The 26273-nt window shown below is 47.8% G+C and overlaps 1 protein-coding gene across 16 annotated transcripts in view; it reads left to right on the forward strand.

The window, feature by feature from the left end:
- LPIN1 (lipin 1) overlaps positions 1–26273 on the forward strand; it is a 74491-nt gene that overhangs the window by 34500 nt on the left and 13718 nt on the right. For 7 of the 16 annotated variants that reach the window (XM_081155985.1, XM_081155984.1, XM_081155993.1 and 4 more), the window contains 13 exons: positions 473–536; positions 3162–3362; positions 4124–4219; positions 6284–6591; positions 7953–8078; positions 10377–10484; positions 14247–14376; positions 15852–16155; positions 17173–17266; positions 17906–18093; positions 19523–19616; positions 20330–20399; positions 23662–23754. In XM_081155985.1, coding sequence (XP_081012111.1) covers positions 3171–3362; positions 4124–4219; positions 6284–6591; positions 7953–8078; positions 10377–10484; positions 14247–14376; positions 15852–16155; positions 17173–17266; positions 17906–18093; positions 19523–19616; positions 20330–20399; positions 23662–23754 — 1803 coding nt within the window. In that variant the 5' untranslated portion in view covers positions 473–536; positions 3162–3170. The remainder of the gene's footprint in view (positions 1–472; positions 537–3161; positions 3363–4123; positions 4220–6283; positions 6592–7952; positions 8079–10376; positions 10485–14246; positions 14377–15851; positions 16156–17172; positions 17267–17905; positions 18094–19522; positions 19617–20329; positions 20400–23661; positions 23755–26273) is intronic. The other 9 variants (XM_081155989.1, XM_081155990.1, XM_081155987.1 and 6 more) reach the window with 3 other exon arrangements.

Consider the following 26273-nt stretch of genomic DNA (forward strand, 5'->3'; position numbering starts at 1 on the left):
AACAGCCAACACAACAGTAGCCGTCTGGTGTGAATGCCCTGTCTTGAGCCATAAATATATAGGTCATATAGTAGAGCTGCATCTTACCTGTCACATCGCATAATAAGGTTGCATTTGGTTGGTTATTTCTTGGCACCAGAAATCCTTATTTTAAAAAAGTCACTTTGGAGCAGAAAGGGTAGATAATTATTATTTTATATATCAATCAAAATTACACTTATTTTTTGTCAGAATTTTAGCAATTGGTTTATGTGTGCCATGAGATGAGAAAGGATTAAAGTCTAAACCAGTAAAGCACGTGCTGCGTTTTGAGATTAAAATCAGCCGATCTAAAGCAGTCTTGGTGTGGGGTACAGGAAGAGCGTGGTCTTGGGGCCATTCAGCTGGGAACTCCAGGGTTTTGTTCTGTTCTCTACAGGTTTTACTTTCTGTTACTCTTGAAGCTTTTAAGATACTTTCTTCTTCAAAACAGGTATTCCCCTCAGGCTGGTCGCGTCTCAGTGAGAACCAGGCAGTAAGGAGATTAGCACAGGGAGGTGAGTCCCTCCGGCTGTTTGTCCGGCTTCTTATCTTTGGGTAACCGAATTAGCTTCTTTCTTGAGCCTGTTACTTCCAAGGGACAGGAGGCAGTGAAATTGGGAATCGAGGCAGTGGAATTGGGAATCGGTGCCCCACTGGTTTGTCCCTGTGCTCTAAGTATCTGTCCAGTGTTTATTTAGAGGAGACCCTAGAGGAGGGGCAGATAAAGAAGAGCCCGTGCCCCTCAGCCGCACAAAGGGAAGGCCACAAGAGTGGGAATCAGGAAATCTGAGTCTGGGCTCCACCTGTCTCTGCTGGGGGGGGTGGGGCTCTTCCCAAGTCACTTCTTATTGCTGGGCTTGTTTCTTTCAGATGAGGGTGTCAGAACACCTCAGTCAGGATCCTGCCAGCTTCCATTCTCAGGTTCTGCACCATAACCTTGCATTTGCTCCTTGATGGGGGCCGGGGATGCTTTGTTCATGAGGATAAGAGAACAGGAACGTTGAGTTTAAATTATTAAAGATGCCCTTTTAGTTGCTCAGAATCAAGGAGCACAGCCTTTATCTTTGAACGGCTGGAGCTGGCATTGCACCTTGCGGGTCATCTAGGCCACAGCCCTCGTTTTACTGATGATTAGCCAGGATGCAGAGATGGGGTAATACCACCTGTTACGAGCTTTCTCTTCCTGTGAATAAAAATGGTGGTCGGCAGGCATTTCTTTTTTTAACTTGAAAGGACGAGGTTTGGTCCTTGGTCTCAGGGAGAATCTGGCTTCACCGAGTGACAGGAGAACCGCAGGCAAAACAGACACATCAGAGCCAGAAAGTTCCCAGGACCAGACTGTGAGTGGAGGCTAGTCAGGGACAGGCCTGTGGTGGCTGCTGGAACTGTGGCAGCGGCTGGAACTGTAAGGGACCCGAGGCAGATGGAGCTAGTGTGTCCCATGTGCCCCCAGGTAGGTCGGCCCCTTGGAGAGTTGAGGCCCATGGGTTGGGAGAAAGGACCAGGCTTTGGGATCCACTGATTGGAAGTCACATTGTGCAGGTGGCTTCCTGCACAGGTGACATTTGAAGCACGTGTCCTCATGAGTCCAGTGAAGTGGTCAGTGTGCAGAGAGAGGAGAGGAGAGGAGGGCCTGACCAGGCCCAGGAGTAAGTGCTGCTGGAGCTGAGAGGAAGGGACCCAGAAAGGGAAGGGCCAGGAATCACAGCCCCATTCTTGGGAGGCAAAGGGGGGCACCGGAGGGTGGTGGGTGGGACAGCCCAGTGGAAGGGAGTGAGGAGAGGGACGGCACAAAGGTCATGAGACCTCAGTGTCCTGGACCAGGCTGAGGTGTCTAAGTCCCATCAGGGCAGGTGACAGGGCACTGCCTCGGGACTGGAGGCGAGGCTGTGCCCAGGTGGGCAGTCGGGGTGTAGATCAGCACTGAGGTGGTAGACAGAGGCCAGAGCACGGCACCTGCTCGGACTCCTGCTGTTCTGTACCCCATTTCTCTGATACCTCTTGCATGGTCCCTTTGCCTCCGTTTCTTCTGTCACTCACCTTTCAGGCTGGCGTCATTTCTCGTCTGCACCATCACACACAGCTACCAGTTGGTCTTCCTGCCTTCAGTTTCTTTTCTCGTCAGTCTTCTCAGCATTTTTACTGCCAGCCTTTTTCTAAATTGTGGTCCGAATCATCATTGTGTTGCTCCTGAATCCCCCATGGCTTCACATTGCTACCTGGCTACGTGCGGATCTCCTTGCTGGTTCCAGCTCTCTTTCCCTGCAATCCTCTGCTCCAGAGACAGCCGTGTTTGTGTCATTACACACATCTCCCTGCAGGGCCCTGTCCACTTCCTCACCTGATAGTGTTCCAGCCGCCCTCCACACCCTGATGGCCAGCCTCTGTGCTGCATTCTCTGCTGTCCTTGGTCCTAACTCCCATGGGGGCTACTTAAACAATTCGAACACAAAGAACGCTGACACATAATTTAGTGACTTGTGTTTTACTTTTCTCTCCTTCATGAGCCTGTGAGACCTTTCAGTGGGTTGGGACTGTGTCTTTTTGTCTCTGTGTCCCCAGCACTAGGCTGAGTGGACTTCAGTCGATTAGTTGGGCAGAGAAATTGAAGCCGAGCACAGATATCCCTGGGAGCATGGAAGAGAGACGGGCAGGCAAGGACCAGGATGGAATTGGTCAAAATAATAATCATTTTTTTCTTCTCAAGTAATCACAGTCATTTTTTTCAACTAATTAAGTACCTGTTCTATTTGGCACGTGGGGGATACTAAGAGGTATCAAATCCAGTCTTTCCTCAAGAGTCTTGAGATTTAGTCTGTAAACCCCACACGCAGTAACAGCAAGCACAGGTGACAAAAGCCATGAGGATGCTGTGAACAAGTACTGTTGACCTCAGCGAGGAAGGGCCCAGTGCTGACTGAGATTAGGCTTCTGGGGTCTCCAGGGTGGAGGTTGGTGGGCAGCGGGGTAGGCGTAGAGCCCAGTCCAGGGAACAGAATGATGTTGGCAGGGTGTCAGATCGAGCGTGCAATCCATGTTTTGAAGTGAGGTGTCATTTTGACTGCCTCTGGGTAGATGGCCTTCCCTGATTTAATTGTTTGTGTGACCGTGTGTGTTTTGTTTGTGTCTCTGTTTTCTAGGCTCAAACCATGAATTACGTTGGGCAGCTTGCGGGCCAGGTGTTTGTCACTGTGAAGGAACTCTACAAGGGCTTGAATCCTGCCACCCTGTCTGGATGCATTGACATCATTGTTGTCCGCCAGCCCAACGGGAGCTTGCAGTGCTCCCCGTTCCACGTCCGCTTTGGGAAGATGGGGGTGCTGCGCTCTCGAGAGAAAGTGGTGAGAGCAGGGGACCCAGGGACCCCAGGGGTAGATTCTGTCCTTAAAGAAAATCACCCTATTTCTGTGGCCTCATGTATCTGGAGCTGGTCGTAGGCCCAGATTTTTAGCTCTCTGTTGGAAAGGACTGTTCACTGAACTGACAGTTAATTCAGATTGTTCTGGTTACTATGGCTGTGAGAAGTACTCCAAAGTTTAGTGGTGTAAACCAGCTGTTTATTAAGCTCCTGGGTTTTGTGGTCAGGAATTCAGATAGCAGGGCTGTCTGTCTGCTGTCACTGTCCAAGACTTCAGCTGGAAGACTTGAGGCTGGGGGCTGGAACCCTCTGGTGACATGCTCATTCACATGACTAGAGGCTCTTGGCTGGCCTCTCAGGAGGCTGTTGGCCTCTCCATGTGGCTTGGGTGTCCTCACCACATGATGGCTGGCTACAGGGTGAGCATGTCGAGAGAAAGGGAGCCCAGTGGATGCTGCATTTTTTTTTTCTGACCCAGCCTCTGAAGTCAAATAGTGTCACTTCTGTTGTGTTCTCCTAGTTGAGGGAATCAAAGCCTGCCTGGGCTCCAGGTGCTGGTGGTGTGGGTTGGGATGTAGATCCCATTTTCCAATGGGGAAGAGCAGGTAGGACCAGATTGATCAACTGAGACTTGGAATTGTGAGCTCTCTGTGGCCTGTATGTAGTTCAAGTGCACACACATGTGGAGGTGTGGTCATCCCTGAGGTTTGTGTCCTGTTTTGGAGACGTACGTTTTTCTTTCAGGTTGACATAGAAATCAACGGGGAGTCTGTGGATCTGCACATGAAACTGGGAGATAATGGAGAAGCATTTTTTGTTCAAGAGACTGATAATGATCAGGTAAGGAAGGCTGGGCAGTCAAGGTTACTTCCCGGCTTTGCGCCTTGAGCAGCGCTGAAACAGGAGACAAGCAGAAGTGTGGGAGGCGAATGATGCTGGCGCTGTGGACAATGGCGACAGAGAAAGCAGGCGTTTCCCTGGGGATCTGAGCCAGACAGGGTGGTGTGTGCTGGGCCCACACAAGACTCAGCAGTCCTGGCCGCTTCCATTTGCTCCCTGTCTCCAGGGAGACAAAGTCACCACGTCGCTGTGGCCTGAACCGTTGCCCAAAGCGTACAGATTACGCTGGTGTCAAATCTCAGATGGCTGAGTGACCAGATTGCTTTTATTTTTATTACTTGAAAATGCCTAATGGCGTGTTGAGATAATTCTTGTGCCATATAATTTATCTATTTCAAGTGTACAATTCAGTGCTTTTTCACAGGTGTGTGCGACTATTACCACGGTCCATTTTAGATCATGTTCATCACCTCAGAAAGAAGCTCTGTGCCTTTTAGTTATCCCACTCCTCCCTGCCATCCCAGCCCACCCCTACTAATCTACTTTGTGTCTCAATAGATTTCCCTTCCCTGAGCTCTCATGTGAAGAGGATCCTACAGTGTGTGTTCCTTTATGCCTGTCTCCTGTCACCGTAATATTTCCAAGGCGACCCACGTTCCAGCCCGTGTCGGTGCTTCATTCCCTTGTACGGCGAATGGCTTCCATTTTGCCCATACACCATGCGCTGTTTATCCTCCACATGCTGGTGGACACTTGGGTGGTTTTCACCTTTTTGCTGTTGTGTATAGTGCTGCTCTGAACATTTGTGTATAGGTTTCCATATGGATATGTGTTTTCACTTCTCTTGGGTGCATACCTGGGAGCAGAATTGCTGGGTCTGATGGTAACCCTGTTTAACATTTGAGGAACTGCCACACTGTTGTTCAGAGCTGCTGTACCACTTAACTTCCCACCAGTACATGAGAGCTCCTGTTTGTCCACATTGTCACCAATACTTGTGATCCATGACTTTGTGATTACAGCCATCCTAGTGGGTGTGAAGTGATTTGCTGAGGACCACAGAGGGCCTTCCTGGCTGGCCTCACCGAGTGCCAGTGGGTGGGACAGGGTCTGGAGCCCAGAGTATGTTCTGTCCCATACCATGCCCCTTTCTGTTTCTGAGAGGCTGCTACAAACTGGGGACCCTGTGTCCTTCCTCACCAGGTTGCTGCAGGGTCCCGTCTCCCCTCTACCACAGAGGTGCACCCCTCTCCTTTTCAGTCTCTGGAACTTCTTTTCTGCTCTTGACCCAGTGCAAGCACTCTCTCTGTGTCTTCTTCATTTGGTCCCGTTGAGCAGCTGGGTGAGATGGCCCCTCCCATCCCTTCCAGCCCAAGGCTGCCACTCTCCCATGGAGGTTTCATGAGTCATTAATAAAATGGTTCCTATGGCTTTAAAAAATTGGTGGATCATTATCAATCAACTACTAGAATGACAGGCTGTGTGTTTTTTCCCTTTGTTTTTAAGAAAAGGGTCAATATCTAACTACTTGCATCCATGTCCACATACCGGGATGCGCTCTAGCGTAGGCAGGCACTTGGGGCGCCGGTGGGCGGGGGATTGCCCAGTGTTACTCTAAAAATTATTGACGTCTTAACTCAGTGCATATTAAAAAATGGCACATACACATTCTCTCTTACGCATACCTTTACGCACACTGAAATGCAAAATGGAGTCCAGTTCCCAGGGTAATGTGATGACTCAAAGCCCATTTCTTTCTTCTTTACTCTGGATAGTTCAAAGTTGAATCTTGGTGGCCTGAAATCACTGATAACTACCTCACTTGTTATAATTATGAAAAGGGGGATTCAGTACAAAATGGCATTTAATGAATTAAATGTTGACTTTGTCAAATTCAGCAGCCACAGCTAAAGGTCACTGTGACGCTTACACTGCCCTGCGTGGCCCCCCCCCCCCCAAGGAGTGCTGGGTTCCTAGATTAACACTGGCCCACTTGTGGCACGATCTCCCTCCTTCAGCCCAAATTCACGGGCCTGTTTTTACAAAACATTTTCTGTCCTTTAGGAAGTGATCCCCATGCACCTGGCCACCTCCCCTATCCTGTCGGACGGAGCCTCGCGCATGGAGTGCCAGCTGAAGAGGAGCCCTGTGGATCGGATGAGAAGCCTGGACCCCAGTGCGGCAGCCCCGGCCTTGCCTCCCAGTGAGACCCCTTCCAGTGGCTCCTTCGTGAAGAAGAGAAGGAAGCGGAGGAGAAAGTCCCAGCTGGACAGCCTGAAGAGAGATGACACCTCGAACACGTCAGAAGATGAGGACATGTTTCCCATAGAGATGAGCTCCGATGAGGAGCCGGACCCTCCGGGTAGCAGCAGGTAAGTGCCAATCAAAGGCAGGGCTGGGTCAGAACCGGGCGACATAATTGTTTCAGATGATTCCTATAATTTTCCTCCCCACAGTTCCTTATTCTTCAGTGAATGCATTTTAGACTGAGTCCTGGAATCCTGTTTACCCAGTCTTTTAAGTAGCAGAGGTTTAATGTGGCTTATAACTAAGAGGTGATCGCAAACGCCAGACCTCCTTGGCTGCTCATTTCAACATTCCAGAACAGAGCCGGGAAGCAGGAGCCGAGCAAACTAATACTTCAGGCGCGAACCTGGGACTTCAGAACCTCCATATTCTGAGCACCGGCTGTGTGCGTGCACTTGGCCAATTGCTGCCTGGGTGATCTGTGTTGGAATCAGGGTTGCATGTCAGTGTAGCACGGGGCCAGTTTTCTCCATGTGCACACTTCTCAGTTTTGATCAGACCCCAGAGTTTAATGGATGTCTGTTTTATTTTCCTTTGCTTTTAACAGTGTGCTGAAATCCTGTTTCTTTATTTGACTATTTTGTTGAACAATGACAGTTTTAAAAGACAGCTCATTTGTGAAGAATATTCAATGTTTCAGGTTTCCGCGTACGTCAGTGTAATTCTGGATAATTGTTTTTGTATCCTATCAATATAAAGACGGGATAAGGAGCACCAGGGATATCTCCTTGCTTCATCATTCAGAAGAGAATATTTTTTTCCCTGGCTAAAAATAAAGGCACACTGGCCAGGTTGCATTTCCTAAGCTTGGCCTCTTGTCTGCTGTGGGCTCGGAAACTAGTGGTTGGGCTTTTAATTCCGGAACTCAGTGTTATGTGATATTTCAGGTGACGTCCACAATGCAGACAGATGGCCTCTGGCTGAGTGTAACAGCAATCACATTTGTAATGAGTGTGTTATACCTGAAATGAGGTAGATTTGGAATCGTCTTGTAATTATAAGATACATCTGGTTTATATCGTTTATTTATTCTACTAGATGAAACATTGGGTGTGTATTGTCATTTAGTTACTCAGCAGCTCCCCTGTGGATGGCAAGAGTTTTATTACCAAATTTTATAATCCCGGGATCCAGTTTGGGGCCCAATCTGCCTCTCAGGTTTTCATGAGATGACACGTAAAAGGTGACCAGATGAGGTGTTACAAAGCATAAATAATAGGCAGGGCTATCAACACATTTGTATGTATCTCAGTTTTTTCCTCTCTCCTGCCTGGAATAGGGCTGGGGGTTTAAAGAGATCACCTGCCTCCACAAAGCACTAAGAGCTAATCACGAACAAATGGAGACTTGCCTTTGTTATGAAACTGCCCATAATAATTCTTTGACTTTAATTTTTTTTTTAAATTTATTTTTAATTTTTTACCAGAACGCTTTCTAGTGACATACCTCCATTCCAAGAAGATGTCCCTAAGGAGAGCCTGTCTCCAGTCATGCCTTATTCTCAGTCATCATCGTACCCTAATTCCGACAGAGAGTGGTCACCCACTGCCAGGTAAGCTACTGGGGGTGTGTGTGTGTGTGCGCTCACCTGTCCTGGTCCGGGGGATTAGAAGCCAGTTCTAGGAAATATGTTTACTAGAATAGAAACATAAATGAAAAAGTGAAATTAGGACCAGAAAAAAATGCAGTTTAGAGTAAGAGGTACAGACGAGGATTGAAAACAGCACACGCAGATCACAGATCAGAGTTGAGCTGCAGATATGGCTCTTAGCTCCTGCAGGTGACAGAAAGGAGAACCCTTGTTAAGTGACATATGCTAACTGCCAATTGGAGCAAACAGGTGGTAGCCTTTCTTGATACTTATCTCCAAAGTAAGAGTCAAGCAGCGAGGTGGCTTCAGGGGCCACTAAGGCCACTTGGGGCTGTTAGAATGATGCCTTCTCCCCAAGCACAGTCTGCTGAATTCAAGGGTATTTACTTCCCTGAAATGAACTCTGGAGTTGTCCTGGACTTCTGGTGTAAACTGGGGAACCAGAGCTGCCCAGCTTGCATATCGCCACACTGAGACTCTGATATGTTTAAGTCAGGGGAACCTGTGAGAACGTGTGTTCCCTTCTGGGTGGTTTTCAGAATGGGAGAGGGGACAGACTAAATCATGAGATCTCAGTAGGGACGATAGCCAGCCATTGGGACGAAAACTGGTTCTCGGGTAGCAAGAACAATCTTAGATAGTATGCTGGTCTGTGGCACAGCACGTAAACAGATACCCAGTACATCATGGCATTAAAATTTCACGGTGGAGGGAGGACTGTTAGGGAAAAAAGGCCCCAAGATGCTCAGGGTTGTAGTAATAATGAAAAAGGTTGAGAAATAGCGACTAAGCTATAGTGAATGGCAACCTTGGGTTACTCTTAGTCTTTTTTTTTTTTTTTAAGAATTTTTATTGATTTTTTTTTTTAAGAGAGAGAGGGAGAGAGAAATATTGATATGAGAGGGAAACATGGATCAGCTGCCTCCTGCACGCCTTCCACCAGGGATTGAGCCCGCAACCCGGGCGTGTGCCCTAACTGGGAATCAGATCTGCAACATTTTAGGTGCACGGGATGATGCCCAACCTACCTGAGCTACCCTGGCCAGGGCTGTTCTTATTCTCGATGTGTTAGATTTACTTCTGGTTTACAGTGGACGTGTGGGAGCCCCCGAGCTGTGGCACATGCTACACAGGCTTCCTGCCTGAAGCCTGTCTTCTGCAGTCACCAGTCGTGGTTTCACTTTGACCAACATGATCTTGTTCATGACATAGCACCCTGAGCAGGGTGTGCTGAGCTTCAGGTCAGAGAGAAACAGACAGCATGCCTGGTTTCCAGCCAGGACTGTGACCATGAATGTTGGTCAGCCTGGAAACCAGGGTGGGGTTGGGGCCTGTGAAGTCCCCTCATGGAGGTCTGTCTGTCTTTCTAAAGACCCATCTTGTCCAACAGCAACATCATGCCAGCGACATATGTAAGTTAAAAATTTCTAGCAGCCATCCAGCTATGAGATTAGCTTTGATGATACATTTCATTTGACCAGTATGTCCAGAATATCATTCCAGGCATTATTGATGAGATATTTCACATTCTATTTTATGGTAGGTCTTTGAAATCGGTGTGTCTCTCACACATACATAACTTGTCAGTTCACTGGTCACCTTTCACGTGTCCAGTTGTCACGTGCAGCCAGTGGCTCTCCTATCGGACAGCAGGCGGGTACCTTTCAGGAACCTCAGACACTCTCTACTGGGGTCCGTGGAGATAAACCCCCCGGAGGGAAAACACAGGACTTGCAGGAAGGAAATATGTGGAATGGTTGGAAACCACTAATAGGTTGAAAATCTGTTCAAACACCCTATTCATTTTAAGAATTTAAAATAAGTGTTTTGAACACAACCCTGAAGAGGTTTTCTCTTTCACGTTTCACTCTGTGAGTCCAGAATAATGACTGTGTCAGATTAGGTGGACCTGACCACTGTCAAACGAGGATCGTTGGGCACATTTCCATACTTGGAATTACGTATTTTGTTTAAAGAGAGAGCTGACAGCACAAATAATCAAACCACGTGCTCCAAAGATTTGATGAAGCACCAAGCTCTGGTGGGCTCATGGATGAAATAGAAAGGGAAATGGGCAGTTTCCTGTTTTTGTGGTTGAGAAATTCATGTTGATTTCCACACATCGTCCTCGGACGCTCAGTGTGTTCGCGCTCTTACAACTGTGACCACTGACAGTGGTCCTATGATTGATATGAAATTTCATTTTACTTAACTGACCTGTGATCTTTTTTCTCTTAATGTGCATCACGTGGTATCCAGTAGCCTGATAGATTGCAAAAGGACCCCCCCTCATGTGGCAGTGGCGGCCGAGGGCCTGCTTTCTAATTCCTGCCCTCCGCAGTCATCCCTCCTCCATGCTTCGGAAAGGTAGCGGCCCCTTCCCCACGTGGATGTCTTTAGTAACGAAACTTTTCATCTAACTCTTACAAATCTATTTTACCACTAACCAAAATTATGCAGAAAATGCATATATAGATCCTATGAAGTGCAAATTTTGCTTTAATTCCTACAAATCTATTTTGCTGACTAACCAAATTACTTACGCAGAAAATGCACACAAATGATTTTTCCCTTTCACTGTAAGCATTTGTGGATTCTTAGATTCTTTTCAAGTACTGACTTTGACTCTCGGGGAATCGTGGTTTAATCATATTTCTTCTTGATTCTATGGAGTGCTTTCAGAATAGAAAAGTGAGAAAAAAATTGGGAATATGAATTTTTGTTTTGTGTCTAGGGTTGGCCAGCAGGTGAGCTTACAGGATTTTTTTTAGGACATCATTTCAGTGTAATGGAAGTCACTATAAATATTTAAATAGCTTATTAGACTGAGTAGGTATCGGATGTTTTCACAGCATGGCTAGAGTAGAGTTTCTGAGAATAGGACAGGACAGATCCTACGGCTTAGGGTCGTAGGTTTGTCTTCTTGTTTGGTGCGGTGGTCTCAGATTCCTGTCCTGTTCCCTCAGCTTTGCCCACACCCTGGCTGGCAGTCTCGGTTTATGGATTTAAGGGGTTTTAAAGCTTTAGCTAATGAAGCTACAATTAATTTCTAGATGGGCAACTTTTTATTTTTAAAATATATCTTTATTGATTTCAGAGAGAGGAAAAGGGAGAGGGAGAGAGAGAAACATCAATGATGAGTCATTGATCAGCTGCCTCCTGCATGCCTCCGAGTGGGGATCGAGCCCACAACCCGGGCATGTGCCCTGACCAGGAATTGAACCACAATCTCCTGGAGCCTAGGTTGATTCTCAACCACTGAACCATTCCGGCCGGGCTGTTTTTATTTTTGATTAAAGAACTGAATCTCAGGATGTACTTCATTCAGAGGTTACATGTGTAGAAGAAAGGACATTTTAAAATGAGGTAAATTGAGTCATGAGCAGTTATATCCGATTTGCCTAATTGGGACTGGCAGAAATACTGAAAACGGTTATATGGCTAATAAGTGTATCACTTAAGAAAATCAGTCAAGGGCCTGGGAAATTTACTTTTTGCAGCAACCTTTGATCTCAGAAGTCTAATATTTGATAACGGGAAACCTTAGAATCTCTTTCTCATCAGTCACGCCCAGTATCGGAGTCTCCCCTAAGTCATCCTCAGTGGGTCTGAATTTCCCAGGGAGCAGAGTGCATGTGTACTGAGTACAGACGCCTTTGAGGAAGGCTGCTGAGTGGCCAATGTCTGCTGTTGTTCTCCACTGTGAGCCTTGGGGCTTCCTGCTTACTCCTTTCCCGGGGGCTCAGTCCTTTGTGGCTAGATGTGCAGACCTCAGTGCTTCGGGAGGCCTGCTGCTTTTATGAAAGACCAGGATGTTGGGATTGTGGAACAGGGGCTGCTCTGGGACTGTGTGCGGCACCTGTATTCTTAGAGCAGAGGGCAGCAAACTGCACACAGCTGGGGCCACACCTGCCAGCTGTTTCTCTGCAGGTTGACAGGAGCATCTCCAGTCTGTGTGCATATGGTCTCTGGCTGCTTTTGTGTGCGATGGCAGACCTGGGTAGTCACAAGAAAGGTCGCATAGCCCCCCAAGCATGAAATATTTGCTCTCTGGCCTTTTACAGAGAACGTTCGCTGCATCCCCTACTCTAGAGCAAGCTCAGCCTAAAGGGCTTTACTTAATTGGTGGCGGTGGCTGAGAGAAGTTGTTTCACAGAATTTATAACAAATTATAATAACAAAATACAATGCAAATTGTGTTTTGTGTGATAAATATAGTGGTAGGGGCTTTTTAAACAAGTGATTTGGGGTTGGGTGCAGCTCTGTGGGGTAGGAAATCCTCTCTCGTGATGCTCCTGGAGGAAGGGTAGACTCAGGTCACAGTGCAGGTGCAAAGCCCCTCTCCAGAGGCCACGACACTCCTGTGCCCATATCACTGATGCTGAACGTAATTGTGGATAGTGCAGGTGAGAGAAGTGTTGGCCATTTGGAGAAAAGCCTAGTCACAGAGCTAGAGGACAGAGAGGTTGGAAAGTGGTAACGCTGTACCGCTCTGACGTGTGGTGGTCTCAGCATTCCCTCTCACGGGCTCCTTCTAAAGGGCGGAAAGCATGTGTGCTAGAGGAGGTGTCCCAGGCTATGTGCCCTCATGATGTGCCACCTCAGGACCTTTTCTGCACACTGGCGGAGCAGACCTGGGGCTGCCCCACGGTGACACTTGTGTAGATGGACGGTGGGCAGTGGGCACCGCAGGAGAAGGAAGACTTTGTGCACCTCAGAGTGGATGGAAGGTGCTTAGTCTGCTTGGTCCAGTCAGTTTGGATAAAGGTCCAGGATCAGTGTGGCCAGTAAGGTCCCAGTTTGGTACAAGTTATGTATTATCAGGGAGTTCTCCTTGTCCTGACAGGAAGGCTGCGTTCAGGCAGAGTGGAGTCTAACTCAGACGCAGGGGACCGAGCCTGTCAGTGAGAGGTGACCGAGAGACTGAGGTCTGTGAAAGACGGCGCGAAAGGAAAATCGTGGCAGCTTCCTTTCCCGCTTTTCTTGAGAACTGCCATCTTACTCTGGAGGAAAGATGCAGGAGACTAAAGACAGGACACACTTAGAGGAGCATTTTTCCCATCTGTGTGTTTAGAGTACTGTGAGAATTTTGTAGATCAGTTGATACTCTTGGCTGGTGACTTTGGCTGGACAGAAGTAAGACTTTCCTCAGGTCTCGTGAGTAAAAGCAGAGAAAACAGGGATGAGAGCACAAATTACATCCGCCGAAAAGCTGCCTGAGAAGGAAGCGTTGCGATACGTTGCCACAGAAGGGCCTTAGCAGGTAGGAATCGTTGAAGTTCCTGGAAGGCATAATAGTCTCTAACATTTCAATGTGGCTCCTGTCACATGAGCGAGTTTGTGGCGTCTGGCATTTGTGGTCAAATTGGCACATGAGGCAGTTTCCTCTTTTCAAGAGCCAGCGCAGATTCCGTTCTGTATTTCAAGTGTAGAACTGAGTGGGTTCGGCAACTGTGGAGAGACCGGGTTGGAAATTGGGAATGCAGGAGAGGTGCGCTCAGGGTGAGGCGGAGAAGGACAGCTGGTTGTGAAGTAAAGACAGATTCTCTTTTTCCTGCCTTTTTTCGTCTTTTTTTTCCAATTTTCCCTTTTTAATGCTACTTCTCATCTTCTCTACTTGGATTTGGGCAGCAGGTTGGGACAGGGTTACCCATGTTGGGAGCACCCTCCACCTGGACGGGAGCCCTGTGAACCCCTGGTGGCCACAGAAGGGACATGTCAGGAAGCCATGCTCATGAGGCAGCGATTTCCAACTGCAGTGCTGCTGCAAGAATTTTTAAAACCTGCAGTACCTGACTATTTAGTCAGGGCCCTGATCCCTTTTCCCTTAGATTGTCAAATAAAAAGTGACAACAGCTAACACAGCAATAGCCGTCTGGTGGGAACGAATAAAAATTATACCTATTTTTTTGGTCAGATTGGCAAAAAATAGAATTTTTTTTTTTGGTGTGCAGCAGAATTTTACTTATTAGTTTGTGTGCCATGAGATGAGAAAGGTTGAAAATCGGTGTCATAAGGGGATGGCGGCTTGGGTGCATTTTCTGGGCTATTTGAACTACAGACTTCTGAGCCTAAGACATTAAAAAAAAGTTTCTCTTCCCACTTTAATCACAGATTTGTGTTGTTAAGTCCTTCAGGCTCCCGACCTTCGACACCTAAAAGTGATTCTGAATTGGTCAGTAAGTCCGCAGATAGGCCGATGCAGAAGAACAACCTGGAGATGCTCTGGCTTTGGGGGGAGTTGCCACAGGCTGCAAAAGTGAGTGTTTCCCCTTCAATTTCTGCCACAGTTTCTAAAATGTGAAATGGACATGGTGTTTTCTTTCAAGAAATTTTATTTCATAGTCCAGTATATTTTAAGAATGTTGAATTATTATATTTTAAGCTGTGTTTTAAAAAAATGATTATAAGGTCCTTAGAAGATGCTACGGTCTCTCTTATCCCCAGTAAATGTTTGTGATCTGAAAGATGAATGGGTGAGAGTGAGGACTGAAAGTGTTCCTGTCGAGACTCAGGATGACGCCCTGGCTGGTGTGGCTCAGATGGTTGGGTGTCATCCCATTCACCAAAAGGTTGCCGGTTTGATTCCCAGTCAGGGCATATGCCTGGGTTGTGGGCTTGATCCCCAGTAAGGGGCGTGCAGGAGGCAGTCGATCAATACATGGATGTTTCTCTTTCCCTCTCTCCCTTCCTCTCTCTCAAAAAATCAATAAAATAGAAGACTCAGGATGAGCAGCTCTTTGGAGAGGAGGCCTGCTGAGGCTGAAGTTGTGGACTCATGCCCTTTTTAGGTTATATTTAGCTTTCATGGGAAATGCTGATTTCCCTGCCCACAGCTGTAGTGCTTACCCAGCCACCCATCTTTACAAGCCCGCGTCACGGTTGCTGGAGAGATGGCATGAAGTGCAGAGCCAGCGCTTGTGGAAAGCAGTTCCCAGCACAGACCTCCTGCACTGTGTTCATCTGCTCTGGGCTCCGGGAGCTCAGACGCAGACTGAATGCCCTCCCACTTCCTAATGCACACAGTGCCTTTCAGTTTTGTGTGGTTGAATCTTTTCCCTGACTAGAAACTCCTCACAGAGATAGAATCAGAAGTGCTAATTTCCCACTCCTGTGAACCAGCCACTAAATTTTCACTGGTTCACTCACATTTGGGGGTGAAGTATGTACACATACATGGAAATATCTGGGTCATATGTGCACAGGTCAATACATTATCCCACTGTGAGCATGTCCATGTGACCTGCACCCAGACCAGGAAGTGGGACTACCTGGGAAGCCCCCACCTTTGCAGTTACTACTCAGACTGATCCCCTGCAGGGATGGACGTGATCTTGACTCTAACAGCAGGGACTGGTTTTGCAAGCTTTCTCATGTTGTACGTAACCATAGCTCATTTACTCTCGTCACTGCAAAATCCCCTCTGTGTCACTATGCTGCCTGTTCACTTGGTGGGCATCTGGGTTCTGCCTCTTGCTGGCCATTACTAACCTCACTCACATCTACTCAGCAGCTGATGTTTTATACAAAAGTCCCTTTGCTCTAGAACTAATACTCTTGATTCCGGACTCTTTGGCAGGCACGGAAACCACCAGGTGACTCCTGAGGTATCTCCTGCTGAGTGTGGACAGTCGGCAGATCCTTACATGGCTAATGGTGGTTTGTGGGTTAACTTGGTTTTTCTGATTGCGCTCTGACCCCCCTCTTCCCTCTCCCCTTGCCCCTTTGATCTAGTCACCTCTACACAAGATGAAAGATTCCAGCCCACTGAGCAGCAGGAAACTCTATGAAAAAATGCACTTCAAGGCCATCCACAGTGAATCTTCCGATGCATTCAGTGACCAGTCGCCCACGCTGGCCGAGCCGCCTCCAGTGCAGCCGCTTTTAGAGCAGAGCAAGTCTCAGACAGAGATGCAGTTTGTGAATGCAGAGGACGTCGAGGCCTTGGGAGCCGCGGCCCCACCTCTACCTCCCATTGAGGAGCCTAAGCCCCTCTGTGCTTCAGCGAGCAAGATGGACTCGCCTTCTAGGAAGAAAGGTGGGGAGGGAGGCTGGGGCTTCCAGCACCTTCTGTGTAGATGTGTGTGTGCTCTGCAGGGCACGGTCCTGCCTTCAGAAGCTCAGAACACTGAACTGTTACATCTGTCACGTTCAGTCTGCGCCCTTTGCTGAATAATTATGAGAATTTATTCATAGACAATGAGGTGTTGGGGATCGTGTAGTCAACCCCATTTCACAGCCCAGGGATGCTGGGACCCAGAGGGATTGTGTCCTTTTCAGCCCACCTGGGTTATTCCACTCATCTGGCCCCCTCTCTCCTTCCCCTTGCCTCTCTCTAGTGCATTACTCTGACTGTCTGCTTATCACATCTCAAATGATCATTCATTTACTTGTTTTGCCCAAGTCCCCTCCTAGAGCACAGTGTTCTGTGAGGTCAGGACTCTGATCTGCTTCACCTTCGTTCCCTCGGTGCTTTCAGTAGTGGTTGGCACACAGTAGGTGCTCTGAACCCTGTGACTGGCACTCAGTAGGTGCTCTGGACCCTTGTGTAACCCACACCTGGTTGCATGTCAGAGGGATGATGTCAGACCTGATCCATTAGCCACTCAGCTGTGTGTAGCATTCCAGATTTGTGTGACCCAGTGGCGTCATTCTCTGCCAGAAGCAAGCAGGAGGCCTGCAGTCAATGCACTATTCAGGGTGCCAGGCTTCAGCGTGTTGATGGGGAAGTACTCAGTGAAAGCTTTATCACTTAACAATAACAGTGATAATGATGGCAATCATTTCAGTATAGTGAGTGCACCTCACATTTGGGGCATGAGGCCCAGCAAAGTTCTGTAATGACCAAGGCCAAGCAGGCGGCCAGTAGGGGCATCACATGCAGACTCGGGTGCCCGCCTTCGCAATAACACTAGGCTGCTGGCTCCGACAGCATGGTTCTGGGCCAGTCTGGGCACTTCTGAGCTCACCTCCGGGCACTTCCCAGAGACCCTCAGAATCCCATGGGGTGTTTCTGGAAGAGCAGCTGTCTAACCTGATCTGTTTGTTCCTGCAGACAAACGAAGCCGGCACCTGGGTGCAGACGGCGTCTACCTGGACGACCTCACAGACATGGATCCTGAAGTGGCCGCCCTGTATTTTCCCAAAAAGTAAAATTTCTTTTTATTCCTTATGCCATTTCCTGTGATCTGAATTGTAATCTGAGTTCTCCTTTTCCTTCTGTTCGATTAGAAAGTGAGAAAAGGCAGCAGGAGGCTCACAGTTTACTGGGAAAAGCAAGCAGTAAAAGCTGGACTTTCTCTGTAGACATAGCATGGGGGTGTATCTCTGTGGGGCTGACTTTCTGCAGTTGGAACAGGAACGAGGCACGAGGATGTCTCCCCTGGTGACACTGGGGTTATGTTGCAGTGCTCAGTGGCTCACAACCCAAATCAGTGGCAAAAAGTGGGCAGCTGCATGTCCCTCTCTCTCCCAGGAGAGGGTCTTGCATGGCCCCAGGGGCCCATCCTATGACTTGCAGGGAGGGCCAGCTCCTTGGAGAGAAAAGCACAGAGCGGTGGCCTCAGGAGAGTGTACTCTCCTTTCTCTCCACATGGGTGTGGGAGAGATACAGGTACATGTGACCAGTTCATTTAACTAGTCTTTGTGTATCTTGGTGCTTTAATGAAGTCTGTCCCAGAATGAAGTCATTTGCTGCTCTGAGGGGGAGCAGCTTGCGAGTCAGTTGATGTGTGTGAGACCCAGACAAGAACAACCCTCAGCACACTTTCCCCTTTTCCTCCTTCCAGTGGAGACCCTTCTGGGCTCCCCAAACATTCTGACAATGGAGCCCGATCAGCCAACCAGTCCCCACAGTCCGTGGGAAGCTCTGGAGTGGACAGTGGTGTGGAGAGCACCTCAGACGGCCTGAGGGACTTGCCGTCCATCGCCATCTCCCTCTGCGGTGGCCTCAGTGACAACAGGGAGATAACCAAAGGTACCGTGGGCACCTGGGAGCTGGTCTTCAAGCCAAGAGCACCCTCTGGTGGCAGCTGGTCAGAATGTCCAGAGGCCTGGGCTTTTGCACCTAGTTCCTGACGCTCCCACTCATTTGGTTAATGAGCACGAGTGACTCACTGTAGCTGGGGACCCACGTGCTGCCGGCTTGCATTTGGCTGACCTCAGGCTCTGTTGTTCACACTTGGCTTCAGGCAGCAGCGAGGCCATGGGGTCACTCATTGTCAGGGCGTTTGCCGAGCCTGCTGTGTGTCTCCTTGCCCCATGCTAGTCCTTCGAGGCGTAGGACCCTGCGGCCGATGTGGAGGGCAGTGTTAGGAGGTGGATACAGTGCATTGGAGGGGTGCAGAAATGCTGCGGGGCCTTGGAGGAGGGACCGAGCTGAATCTGGAGGGTGCTCTTAGGGGGGTTGGCTTAGGGAGTGAATGAATTCATAGCCCCCATCATATTCATAAAGTGGTTCCCAGTGTCTCATGACAGTTACATGTGAGGTGGCTCAGGACCCCCAGTGAGTGCAGCTAGCTGTTACCAACTGACAGGTTCCCTGAGGGGACCTGGGTGTCCCTCTTCTGCCTCCCACCCCACCTCCACTGTCCCCCCCTAACCCTGCCAAGGTCTGAATTTCTAGCAGGGAATGGGGGGGTCCTCTACTTCCTCCCCCTGCCACTCACAAGCCACCTTCCTGCCCCGAGATGCCATCCTAGACCCTGTTTCCCTCCTGAGGTCCCTTCGTGCTTTGTGAATTGCTTCTCATGAAAAGACTGGGGCCCCTTATTCTGGCACCTGAACCTGCTGATCCATCACCCCAATGAAGAACTGAAACAAGGTTGCCTCCTGACCTTGGGCCTTCCCTCCAGCTCTGAGCATGGTGGGGCTGGGCCAGCTGCTGCCCTCACACAGTGCTCTGCACTTCCTACCAGTGACAGTGGTCAGAACCCCACCCACCAACATTGAGTGAGCCCTTCCTTTAGGCAGCACACTGCTTCCCACTCAAGACCTCATCCATCCTCACAGACCCTGAGGAAGGATCCCCACATGGCAGATGTAGGGAGGTTAATCACTTGCTCGAGGTCACAGCAATAAATGTGACTTAGATCCAGGGCGCCTGGTTTCTGAGCCTTGCCTTCCGCTCACCTGCTTCCTCAGATGCCAATGTAGACTGTTCTTCATACCCCCTGACCTGTGAACTGGGGGGACATTCCCCCATCCTCACTCCTTCCCAACTCCAGCTCCCTTCACTATGCACAGACGCTGCCCCAAACATGCTGGAGCTAGTTCCTTTTGCAGATACCTGTGCTGTGGGAGTGTATAAACTCTTAGAAAACTTACCTGTGAACGTGAGCCAGTGAAAATGGGGCTATTTTTTTGAACCATATCTTTCCACCCCTCCCCTGCGCTTGCTCTCCCAGATGTGTTTTTGGAACAAGCCGTGTCATATCAGCAGTTTGTGGACAACCCTGCCCTCATCGATGACCCCAACCTGGTGGTAAAGATCGGAAATAAGTAAGTTTCTCCTGAGTCATGTGGCTGTGACATACCCTTCCAGTTTTTCAAATACAGAGACCTAGACAATGAACTTTAGACATTGTTTTATATACTTTTTTTAAATTTGTCTTTGCTAAAATGTGTTATTGTCACCTCACTGTTGCCAGTAACTGTCGTGATGTATAGTTGGTGGGTTGGTGTCACCTGCACTAGATTTTATATGGAATGTGTAATGTCTTGGCCTGTGGGACTCAGGCCTGAGTGTTCTACGGGGTAATGGCACAGACGGCATATTCACCCCTTGGAAGCTTCCTGGTCTGAGGTTCGGGGCACGCAGGTGTTCTGTAGACTGTCGGCAAGCTTTTCTCCCTGAGAGGAAGCCATGATGTTTACACACTAAGTTAGGGCACCTTGTTGCCTTTTCCGTGGAGCGTGGCAAGAAATGCCACGAGTCTGTTGGTGACTTGATACTCAGCGGGGCTTGGGCTGCGCTGTAGCTGGCTACACGGTCCCCACCACCGCTGACCTCTGACTGCTGCCTGGACAGTTGCTCAGCCCTGCAGTGTGGCCCCCGCAAGGGGGGCGTGGGGGAGGGCTGGGGGTGTTGACAATATTTTGGGCTCTTCACGGACCCAGTTGGAGTTCCAGAACTTTTCATGGCCCCTTCTCATGACATTGATTTTTTCAGTCTGGGCCTTGGTCTTTCATGTTTCTTTCCTTGTTTCCTGTAGATATTATAACTGGACAACGGCAGCCCCCTTGCTCCTGGCAATGCAGGCTTTCCAGAAACCCCTGCCAAAGGTGAGCTTGAACCCGAGAAAGGGGGCACTAAAAGGATGGGTGGATTAATCTGGGCGGTTGGAACTTACATTTTATTTAAAAACCACAGAGTTAATTATGTTGTGCTCTTTTGAAGTTCATGAGCATCAATGTCGTGGTTTCAAGTCTGTTCTCTTGCACCCGGAGCATCCTTCCCCTCCTGCAAACCTCCCAACCATGGCGGTGCTGGACCATGTCCTGCATTTCAGGGTTCCTTTCCCAGCATCTGCCATGCTGGGGATGCAGGTGGGGGCACAGCTGGTGGATTCCTGATGTCAGAGGCCAGGGTAACGAGAGGCCGGTGCAGGGAGGCAGCACAGCCGGCTCCAGGAGCTAGTGCTCGCTCAGGGGTCGTTCAGCCAAGAGCAGCCTCAGGCCTGAGTGGTGGAGGAGGAGCCTGGCAGCTCCTTGCTGCTCCTGAGAGCAGGTGAGAGCAGAAAGAGGCGGGGTGAGAGGTCAGGGGCATCATACAGCCACTGTGCTGTCGTCCTGTCCCCTGCTCCCTCTTAGAGTCACAGACACTCAGCCTGGAACGGTCCTTCTTCCAGTGCTCTGTCTTCCTGCTGGATCAGCGTCCTCTTCGCTGGGAGGCGTTGCCTTTCCCTTGTGCCCTTGGCACACTGAGCAGGTGTTTGTGCCCTCCGGATGTTGCAGTCTGTCCGATAATCCTGAGGCTCTGGAGGGTCCAATCTGATGTGATGAGTGTATGTTTGCTCCTTCCGTGTGTGTGTGTGTGTGTGTGTGTGTGTGTGTGTGTTGTGTGTGCGCATTTTTGGATTTGGGGGTTGTGACCTCATCTCCGGGAGGACTTTATCTGTTAGCATTCTCCGCACGCTGGGCGAGGGTGTGCCTTCCTGGGTGGTCTCGTTTTGTCTCGCCAGGTTCCTCATGGTATCTATGGCCCAGGACAAGTTTTTATGTTACATGTTTCAACTCTGCAATTCAATAAGGGAATAGACTAGTGCAATGGAGATACTGTTAAAGGGCTTAGTTTACAGGAAAGGAAACACACATAGCTTCCAAACGTAAAGAAATTAGTCTTTGTGACGTACATCCTAAATCTTTCTATAAGTGTGTCAGTAATTTTTTACTCTGTGTATGGCATTTATCTAACATGTAATTATATTTATATACAGAACTTGCCTGTCTTTTACAGCCCTTGGGTTTTGTGTCCACTTGGAATGTCCCTGCTTCCCCATTTCCAAAACTTGTGAAAACATGCCCTGTCTCCTCTTCTGGTACTTCCTTAAATCTTTGATCCGTCTAGATTTTATTTTGAGGGTGATGGGTGAGGTATCAGGAACCAGGTCATTTTTTTCCAGCTGGTTATTGAATTAGGGAGCTTTGGTTGCAGGATACAGTGACTACAAGTGGCTCAAGTAATAGGGGTGTGTTATCACGCATAATAAGAATCCTAGAGGCTGGTAGCTGCAGGCTTGATGAATTCAGGTTCGATTCTCTGTGAGGCCCTTGGGTTTCCCTTCGTGATCACAAGATGACTGTTGTGCGCATCACCTTATACAGCCACATCCACAGTAGGAAGGATAGAGGCAGACTTTTCACATGTCATCGGCCACAACTTAGTCACATGATCACCGCCCAACTGGTTGCTGGCAAGACAGTGGAATGATTGTGAATGGTGTAGACCGATCGTGGTTCATTTTCTGGAATTAAGGCTGCCTTCCTGGAACATATTGTGGCCTGATTCTTGAGCAGAGATTTGGATGTGTCAGCAAGAAAGTAAGAAAGGGGGCGATGCACCCAGGGTGGCAACAGACAGGGTTGGCACAGCCCCAGATCATCCCAGTACCTTTCATTAGATACTTGCCCACTGACAGGCAGTTACAACTTCGTCATCGATTGCATTTCTCTGTGGATTTAGATTTATGTCTGAACTTTGTCTTCTGTTCCATTAATGTTTACTCTTGTACCAACTGCATTTTAAAAAATTACTGCCGTTTTAAATATACTTTACTATTTTATAAGCTTGTGTCCTCTTATTTTTCTTCTGAGAATTTTCTTGGCTATTTTTGTTTGTTTTTCCAGGGAACTTCCGAATCGGTTTGTCTAGGTTAATCCTGTTAGGGTTTTTTTTTGTTTTGTTTTTTAACTGGGGTTTTATACATTTACGGATGAATTAGGAGGAGAAGGTGATTGCCATCTTTTTGAAGAGGGTACATGTGGTTTGCATGTTACGTGTTTTGGTGTGTTCAGGTTTTCCTTTGTATCAGGTGGGGGGTGTTTTATTTATTTATTTATTTATTTATTATTTCTTTAAAATATATATTAATTTCAGAGAGAGGAAAGAAGAGCGAGAGAGAGAGATAGAAACATCAATGATGAGAGAGTCATTGATCGAGCCCGCAACCTGGGCATGTTCCCTGACCGGGAATTGAACCCCGATCGCCTGGATCCTAGGTTGACACTCAACCGCTGAGCCACGCCCGGCCGGGCTGGAGGGTGTTTTAAATGATAAAAACAAGCACAGTTCAGGCTAAATATGTGAATTACTGATCTTTCTACTTGCCTGCAACCTGCTTGGTTGAAAGACTAAATCTCTCTTTCACCTCTAGCTGATTGTCAGCTACCTGAGAGTTCTGTAAACCAAGGACGGGAAATTAGGTACCATCGACCTTGGAACTGGAATTAGCCTCAGGATAGATATTTTGTTCTTTGAAAACACATAGAAAATTATTAGTTAATATTGAATCTTCCCCCATCCAGCTTTCATGTATTTAGGGTGAGAGCATGAAATTTTTAACACTTGAGATTTTAAATGGATCTATTAATGTTCAGTTTGTCAAAATTTAGAAATTTACATTTACCAAAACCATCCTGTGCATTTTACCCTATGCCCCATGTCAGTCATTTCATGTTTTATTTGTAATTATCATATTGAGAGTAACGGTTCCTTAGCTAGTAAGCCACTTCACTTTGAAAACTCCTGGTCTCTCTGATCACTAACGCTTTTCACTGCTTTTCTTTTTTCGTCCTATCTTTCTGTTCTTTGTTTATTGCTTTCATACCTCCTTAAGTCTTCATGCTTAAGTTACCTTAATGTCATTTTGGACACCATTAGGTTTTGCTTCTCGAAGATTTTTAATTCACAAACAGTATGTTGTGTTTTCTCTTTATTTTGTTTTCTAATCTTATTTTAATTTGCACGTGTGTGTCTTTTGGTTTGACTGTGCTAAGTTGATCTTTTTTTGGTTCCATTATTTATGTTGCCATCCATTTGAAACAGGCCACTGTGGAATCTATCATGAGGGATAAGATGCCCCGAAAGGGAGGAAGATGGTGGTTTTCGTGGAGGGGGAGAAATACCACGATCAAGGAGGTAAGCATAGAAGACAAAGGGTGTTTGTGCCCAGCTCAGTAAGTTTTGGTTTCGTGTAGTCGAGTTCCTCAAGCTCTCGCATCAGAGAGAGAATAAGCGTGAGCCAGGCCACTGAGTCTGCAGAAGCCCGCCCTGCACGAGGGAGGGAGGGAGGGTGGGTGTTGCAGAACGTGCGGCAGGTGGAGGGGACGGGTCTGGGAGGTGAGCAGAGAGAGTGGGGCTCACCTCCTAGCTCTGCTGCTCTTAGCTTGGAGACCATTGTCCAGTCAATCTTCCTCTGTGAAAAGAAGGGATTCACCCTAATAGTTAAAATTTTTTGTGAGTTAAATATTTTCCTCTGCTTGTGGGGCTAATGTCAGTGAGGTACACTCACAGCTGCAGGCTAGTTCTCAGTCATTTCACTCTAGTGGCTTGTCGGAATCTGTATGGCTGTGGTTTCCATTTCTGTAAAAGCCTGTAATTGTTTTCAGGTGTTTGTCCACCGCCCAACCTGTTGCTCAAAGCATGCTCTTTGCTTCCATGCCACTGTGTCCACCTGGCTTTCCTCCTCAGGCCAGCCCCCATACTGGGTTCTCCAGGGTTGTCTTGGGGTCTCCTCTTTTGCTTGGATTGCCTCCTTTCCCTCGGCACCCACATCCATGCCCCGGTGATGACCCCATTTTTATTTCCAGACCAGACATGCTTTTATTTTATAGTCTGTGTGCAGTTATCAAGTAGCCAACTAGGACATCTCCATGTGATTGCTTTGAGACACCTCAAATTTGTCCTTTCTAATACCAAACTCACCATTTTCCTGTGAATTCCTTCATTGGACCATAGTTAGAAAACAGTGCAGCTGCCCATCCACAGGCTACACTCTTCCTTTTCCTTACTCCTCTCATCCAACCCGTCACTGGGTCCAGTTTAACATCCTAAATAATTCTCGGATTTTCCATTTCTCTTCACCTCCACTCCCACACATCTGGGCTCCCAGGATCTGTCCTAGGATCGCTCCCAGGGAACTGTTTGCACCCATTCCTGCCTTCTTCATTCTCTATACTGTAATGACATGGCTCTGCTTAGGATACTGTCCAATTTGTGTTACTCCCTGCGTAAAACCTTTTAGTGGGCTCCCAGGGTTCTTATAATTAAGACCACTGTCCTTAACATGGTCACAGGACTTGGGTACCCTAGTTCCCGTGCCCTCTTTAGTCTCATCTTATGCCATTCTCTCCCCTTGCCATCCATGCTTAAGTTTCACTGGCTGAAAGTACCTTCTACCCCAGGACCTTTGCATAGGGCATTTTCTCTGCCTGGTGCTCTTCGGACCCTTCTCACTCCTCTTAATTTACTAAGCATCTCGGATGGCCCTCTCCTGGCGGATTAGGCCCGTCTGCTGGTCTCTGCTCTCACAGCCCTGCCTGTGAACTTTTCCTTCATAAATGCTGTCAGTTTGTAATTACACACATATTAGTGTGATTATTTGATTAACATCTTTTCCCCCTCCAGACCCCAGCCCCCCTGAAGGGCGAGACCACGTGTGCCTTTGACCCTGGGTATCCCTGGTGCCCATACTGGACCCAGAGCAGGGGGTTGGCGGATATTTGTTGGGGGGTTGCTGGTCACTTTTAGAATGTAGTATGAAGAAACCCCAAGGACAACAGTCAAGTTGGTTATTATAATGGTAAAAGAAACCCCCGAGCTCAGTTTGTCTATTCCTTTAGTTCAAAGGGAAGAAGTCTGTTGGAAGGATTTTATTGGGATAAAATTCCTCTTTGACATTTTCTGCCCATATACCTGAATTCCACTGATTGTTCCATTATTTCCACGGGATCTGAATAAGTTAGAACAAACATGTACTTTACTTTAGGAGACTGAAAGCCTAATGGGCCTTTCTGGTTCCCTTACTGGAGAGCAGAATGCTCTAGAATTTAGGCAGAAGGCTCTTTCAAAGACCTACTTATTGTAGAGTATCCAGTTTCTCACTGGTTTGGATTCACGGGAATGCCAGCATGAAACGGGAGAGTTATGAAATTAAATATTTCTAAAAAATATACTTATTTCAGGTAGATATTTATGAACTAGTGTAACAAAGAATTGTTAATACTAAGTTACCTGTCTCAATAAATAGATTAAAAATTAGTGGGCATGTTATCACATCAATTATTTGTGCAGTTATAAAAAGCTAAAGAATATTTAAAAATATTTAGTACTCATCCTATGTTAAGATGGTCACCCTGGTGGTATATTTTTTATATCAGTTATTATTACTTATTTATTTATTTATTTATTTTTTAAAATATATCTTTATTGACTTCAGAGAAAGGAAAGGAGATGGAGAGAGACCATTGATTGACTGTAGCCCGCAACCTGGGCATGTGCCCTGACTGGGAATCGAACCCCGATCGCCTGGATCCTAGGTTGACGCTCAACCGCCGAGCCATGCCTGGCCGGGCCAGTTATTATTTTTTAACATTAAAAACATTTCTCGTCCGGCCGGGCGTGGCTCCAGGGTTGAGCGTCAACCTGGGATCCAGGCG

Source organism: Miniopterus schreibersii, assembly GCF_964146895.1.
Source record: "Miniopterus schreibersii genome assembly, chromosome: 13".
In the NCBI taxonomy this organism is placed as follows: Eukaryota; Metazoa; Chordata; class Mammalia; order Chiroptera; family Miniopteridae; genus Miniopterus; species Miniopterus schreibersii.